The sequence below is a fragment of the Bremia lactucae genome, assembly GCF_004359215.1.
Source record: "Bremia lactucae strain SF5 chromosome Unknown BlacSF5_NotPlaced_200_SHOA01000120.1_2678225bp, whole genome shotgun sequence".
Lineage (NCBI taxonomy): Eukaryota > Oomycota > Peronosporomycetes > Peronosporales > Peronosporaceae > Bremia > Bremia lactucae.
This window is the reverse complement of record NW_027152213.1, coordinates 1,576,901-1,582,649: the sequence shown is the minus strand read 5'-3', so window position 1 is coordinate 1,582,649 and position 5,749 is coordinate 1,576,901. Positions and strand designations below refer to the sequence as shown.

At 43.1% G+C, this 5,749-nt stretch overlaps 3 protein-coding genes across 3 annotated transcripts; all 3 read left to right on the top strand.

The window, feature by feature from the left end:
* Nucleotides 1–504: 504 nt before the first annotated feature.
* CCR75_000606 (uncharacterized protein) lies at nt 505–1,263 on the top strand (the record flags this gene model as incomplete). Its single annotated transcript, XM_067958713.1, has 1 exon — nt 505–1,263. One exon carries the CDS (start codon nt 505–507, stop codon nt 1,261–1,263), a length of 759 nt encoding a protein of 252 aa, XP_067814615.1.
* A 1,614-nt stretch (nt 1,264–2,877) lies between these two features.
* On the top strand, nt 2,878–3,498 carry CCR75_000607 (uncharacterized protein; the record flags this gene model as incomplete). Its single annotated transcript, XM_067958714.1, has 1 exon — nt 2,878–3,498. One exon carries the CDS (start codon nt 2,878–2,880, stop codon nt 3,496–3,498), a length of 621 nt encoding a protein of 206 aa, XP_067814483.1.
* Nucleotides 3,499–3,860: 362 nt separating this feature from the next.
* On the top strand, nt 3,861–4,958 carry CCR75_000608 (uncharacterized protein; the record flags this gene model as incomplete). The annotated part of the gene is made up of 1 exon (XM_067958715.1): nt 3,861–4,958. One exon carries the CDS (start codon nt 3,861–3,863, stop codon nt 4,956–4,958), a length of 1,098 nt encoding a protein of 365 aa, XP_067814672.1.
* Nucleotides 4,959–5,749: the final 791 nt, after the last annotated feature.

Below are 5,749 nucleotides of genomic sequence, written 5' to 3'. Positions count from 1 at the left end.
TATAAAAGATAAATCGAAATGAGTGGTCATGGGCTCAGCGAGTTGAATGGTCCTGACAATCTCGCGCTGGGACGGAGATAGTGTGCGGTACAAGGAACACCTGTTTATTTTACTTAGCTAGCACTACGTCGTAACGAAGTATACTTACTAAACAGTGTAGAGCAAATTAGAGACTGTTTCTTGTCGTCGTTATTTTTAATATTCATATCCTTCTATGGCTAGTATGAAGGACTTAGACCTTTGTCCATCTGTAAACTAGAATCGGTTGCCGCACTCTATCTCTACAGCCTTACCAAATATACATCAGCCAAAGGATCATGTTTTCCTAAAATTTTACTTAGTTAAACTGTTTGCTAACTGGCATTCTTTTTTTTAATTAATAACGATCTGGCAATAAAATCCATTCAAATAACAAAATAAAAATTTCCAAAAAATAACCTACCCCCCGTTCTTCCGAACACTTTCTTGAACAGGATCCGCAGCAGTCGACAAAGTTTAGCAACGATGTCGGACTGGCGCCGTGATCTTCAGCTCGTGGGCGTCGTTTTCATAGTCACCACGGCGCTATTAGGCGTGATGTTGCACTCGCTGGTAATCTCGACGCTCACAGACACCGAGTGGCTCGCGCTTCGACTGCCTACAACGCTCGAGGCAGCTCAAGAGCTAGGCAAGACCCTTCAGAGCTTCTCCGAGCGCCAACGAGGTTCACTTTTGCTCGCACACATGGGCTGCTATCTATACCTGCAAACATTTGCGATTCCGGGCACCGTATTTTTCAATCTATTGGGCGGCGCGTTGTTTGGGATGACGCTGGGATTTCCTCTGTGCTTGGCTAACAACACACTGGGATCGGTCTTTATGTTTCTCCTTTCGCGGCGTTTTGGCTACCGCGTCGTCACGCACTTTTTTCCGCAAAAACTCGATCGCTTAAGAAGTATATTGGACGCACATCGCGACGAAATGGCGCTGAATATGATATTCCTGCGCGTATTTCCATTCACCCCCAATTGGTTTATTAACATGGCGTCGCCCCACTTGGCCATTCCGCTAGGCCAATTTACGTTAGGCCCGCTATTTGGGCTCGTTCCGTACAATTTCCTGAGCTGCAAAGCTGGGCTTATTCTGCGCGAGCTACGATCGCGTGGAGACATTATTGATAGCGCCACGACGATGCAGCTTATAGTGGTTGCTATCGTAGGTGGCCTTGTGCTCCCAAGACTAAAGAGGCGTTTTGCCACGACCACTGGTACCAAGCATGATTAAATTGAGTGTTTAAATTACGTTTGTCTTGTCCAAGTTTTTGCTGAATTGAGTAAGTTTCAGATAATTAAAAAAATCTAAAAGCTATCATTCAGCGTGTATCAAACGCACTATTTTTTTTTTTGTTCGTCGGGACCAAGCTAGACAAAATAAATGTCAGAGATACTTCTTATTCATTCGACGCCAGGCCAATTAGGTCTGCAGAGCTCTTATTGGGTTTGACTATCACAAGGTGCGTAATTAGATCCCGAATTTTCAGTATTTAAAATGCTAGACACGGGCGGATTTTAATTTTTTTCTGACAGACTGTAATCGTGAAGGTCTTCTTTCGTTGGAATGGATATGCAAATCTTTTAGATTATTATTAGAGTATACAATTATACGAGTAGTCTGCGCTGGTGCTCCCTCGCACTGCAGCAGCAATTTTCAATTATTTTGTTTGGCGGGAGTTGTTATACCTTTTAACGATTACTTTCAAACAGAAAAAAAGTTATCGCGATTACAACTTAAGATTCTGGAATGTGATGCTAAAAATTAATGGCTAGAACACTGCGATGTAAGAAATAGCTAATTAATTTCAAGGGAAAGCACAATATCGTTCAAGCTAATGCGAGGTTTAAATCAAGCTGTCGACGTCCTAACTGCAATAAGCCACGAAAATGCAGGCTGTTTTCCGTATCAAAACAAAAGCAGCCGACCGGCCGTGATGGCAAAAGGTGGTTCTACCAAGAGAATTCAAGGTGCCTTCCTCTAATATTTTAAGCGCAAATAGGTTTTCATCCGACTTCTATACAAACACGTAAAAACTCGCGGTACTCAAAAGTGATTAGCAAGCAACTTAACGATTTAGAGGTATGCCAGCGTCGACGTCCTGTCATGTAAAAAGACGCATTCTTCACATTGCCGTATTAAGACGCAATTTTTTTTGCGAAGTCTTCGGGGCCGTGTAGGAGTCACTTAGCTTGCTCATCACCAAATAAAAAAATGCTCTTCGATCAATCGCTGCAAACTTTCATGTTCCTCGCGAAACAAACTTTTGCGCAATATTGGACGCATATTCCCAAAAACAGTTTATTATTTGCGACTGAACTTCATTGCAATGTGCGCTCATGAATGTGTTGGAGGTCTCCGCATTGCATAATTCAGAGGAGTGCTATTATGTAAGGCACGAAAATATTCTAGATCGTGTTTTTCTGTCACATGCAACAGGCTTTCTAGCTACTGGTAGCGTTAAAGACTTGCATTGGCCTTGTATGCAAATTGCCTGAGGTCACTTTAGGTTTTCCGACACTATTTAAATAACTCATGTTACAGCTCTCCCGTGACCTCAAGAGCAAACGGTTGTATCAGACGATGTACTGTATGTACAGTATTATTTACGCTACTTTTTTTTTGCAGTTTCCATTTTGAGGTTGTCAAGGATGTAAGAAACTATTTTAAATTTTAAATTTGAGCTATTATGGAGTATTAAGCGGCTAAAAAAGCATCTTCGGCTACTATTGCTTGTCAGCTTGAAAATAAAAAAAGTTTTGAAGCAATAATGGACTACGTACCTAATATCACGCTGTACAAGAAATGACTCAAAACCAATAAAAACAACACTCTTCGCCTTGCGTCATGGCCTTCATGTCGGTAGCTCGTCAGGCACGCGCCACTTCTCGATTCCTCTATTCCCGTATGCGCGTTTGTCCTCTTGTAGCTAATGAGCAATTCTTGCAGCGAACGAAGTGGCAGCGCTTGCCCTGTGCGATGGAGTCTCCGATCCTATCGACTCGAGTAGGCTTTTTGCGAACAAAGGTGAGCGAGCGTGTGGTCCTGCCAGAAGAGAACGAAATTGAACCTACGCTAGCATTTGACGACAGTGAAATGACAATTGAAGATGCTTCGATTGAAAACTTGCTGAAAGAGCTCAATGAAGTTTTTGAAATTATTGCTGCTGTGCCACTGATGGATGAAGAGGAGTATGGGGAAGTGCGCCAACACTTTGAGAGTGGCAGTGGTCTTGATGAGATTGATGAACGTGGGTATAATATTAAAGCTGGGACGCATAAGATTTGGAAGGGTGAGCGCGACCTTACAAAGATTGTTGAGGGATTGGATACCGATTCGGCCCAGATTCTGCAGCGTATCCTGCTCCACACGCTTAATATTGAGAGAAAAGTGCGTGAGATGCTCTCGAATGGTGGAGTTGATCCCGATGACAAAGATGAGTTGCAAGAAGACAATCAGGTCATTTGAGATTGTCCGTTAAAAAAGAAGTCATCTCGACACCATCAAGGTATTGCGGAGATCTTGGTCGAGCCCGCGTGCTTTGCTTTTGCTCTTAACTTTTGATTCGACACAGGCAATCAAGACGTCTAAGTCCCGTATAAATGATGTACGTATACTTGCACCATTGATAAATTCTCCTTATCTTATGTTAGAAATAAAGAACGATTGTAAGAATACCTCGCCGTAAAATGCACAAGAAAATGGGCAACATGTAATTTCAGGCATGACCCGAATTTGTGCTCATTACGAAAAACGCATATTTTGCTCTCAAAAAAAGTGATAAATAATTTTATTCATTCTTGCCTTCAGGGCTCTGAAAAGCGGTGGTAATGGGCTTCGTCGCACTAGCTCGTCAGACGCTTATCGTTTCTCGCTTCCAAATGCACGCGTCTACACGCTTAAGCACAGCAATTCCCTGGCAACAAATGCATAAGCACCGCGTGCCTTGCTCTATCGACCCTCCATTCCTATCAACCCGAACCAGCAGCATTAGTTTTGTACGAACAAAAGTCAGCGAACGCACGCTCCGTCGGAAGAAATTACGCGTCAACAAGAGCCAAAAAGGAGTCAAGGTGCCAATTCTTAAAGAAACGTTGCGCAAGCTCTATTTGCGTACGCATCCGGATCTCTTTGGACAGTATCCAACGCAGCAGCGCGCAAATGAGGAATCGTACAAAGAGCTCTTGGGCATCCTGGACGCCATTGAGAAACACAATCAATTTCCCCCAGCCAAGACCTTAAAACTTCCATTTTTTTTAAAAACACCTATCGAGGGTGAATTTAAAGAAGTCGAGTTGCAACTACGCACGACGGGAGGTGCATGTAATACGTTGGTAGAGGAGGCATTGGGTCAATTTTTCAGCAACTGTGGGCTCCCTGAGGTCTTTCAATGGGACAAAGGAAGCTGGGGCAAAAGTGTAGGTAAACACGCAGTAGAGAATCCAAATTTAGGCTTTGAAAAGGAAGATGAAACGCATGAGAACGACCGTCACGAGGCCAAGCGCGAAGAACGGCATTCTTCAGCTCCGGCTTATAATCCCGTGGATCGTAAAGCACCAGAAGATCATTCGATTGAAAAGGTTCTGAATGAGTTAGACGACACGTTGCAGCTTATTGCTGTCGTGCCATATCTTGACGACGACGACAAGCAACAGCAAGCTATTAAAACTCATTTTGAACACGGATCAGGTCTCGATGACCTCGATGCTCAAGGGTATTCACTGAAAGCGGGAGTTATTCAATTGTGGCAAGGCGAACGGAATCTACAGGCACTGATTCCTGGATTAGATGGCGACTCGGCGATTCTAATGCAGCGAATTTTGCTTCATACCGTCGATATTGAAAAGCGTCTCGAGAACGTCATTGCTCAAAGCTCCTTGGACGTTACGAGATTCACTGCGGAAGCTTGTAATCAACAGAGCGAGTAAAGATTCTTGGATGACTTTATCGATAAAAGATTATCGCGTTATGTGGGCATTTACAATGAATTAATTGTTAAGCACTGAACTTACATGCCCAAATGCACAAAAGATGACACGGCACTAGGACCTGCACCCAGGATTGGAAAGAATAGTGAATTACTTCTTTGAGTCGCTGTCCTAGACAGGAATTAGCTCTTACATAACATCGAGTGACCCGGGGCCGTCAGTTTAGCACGAAATGGAACGGGGTGTACCGTTAAAACATGAATATTATTTCTGTAAGAGAAAATAATAAAGAAGTATTTACGTTGGAATTGTTATATTCAACTTAAATTCCTAGGTACTTAATTGAAGTAATAAAAAAAAAACCTACCACTTAAGTGTGCTTCATATATATGTGACCCACCCTTATGTATGTGATGCACATTGGTACATCCTAGCGTCATCCGCTATGCGAAATACCCAAAAACGATACGCTCGCAGCACATATTAGTCTATCTACAAAGACGGCATTTATGCTAGGTAATAACAGAAATTTATATTTAATGCGATTAAATATAAATCAGTCTTAAACTTACAATATACTTGATAAGTTTGCACGAGGAGCCGGATTACCGCTCCCGTGACGACACTTTTATCAGTGTACTTCGTGAGTTGGGTGAGGTCGCTAAGGCGCCCACCACAAACCTCACTGCACGTGAGAGAAGGCGGTAAATCGTCGAAGGTGTGTGCGTGCGTAGTACGTGGCAGCTTTAAGTAGCGCCCGTCTACACTTGGTGGAACTTGAAATCCTTCCC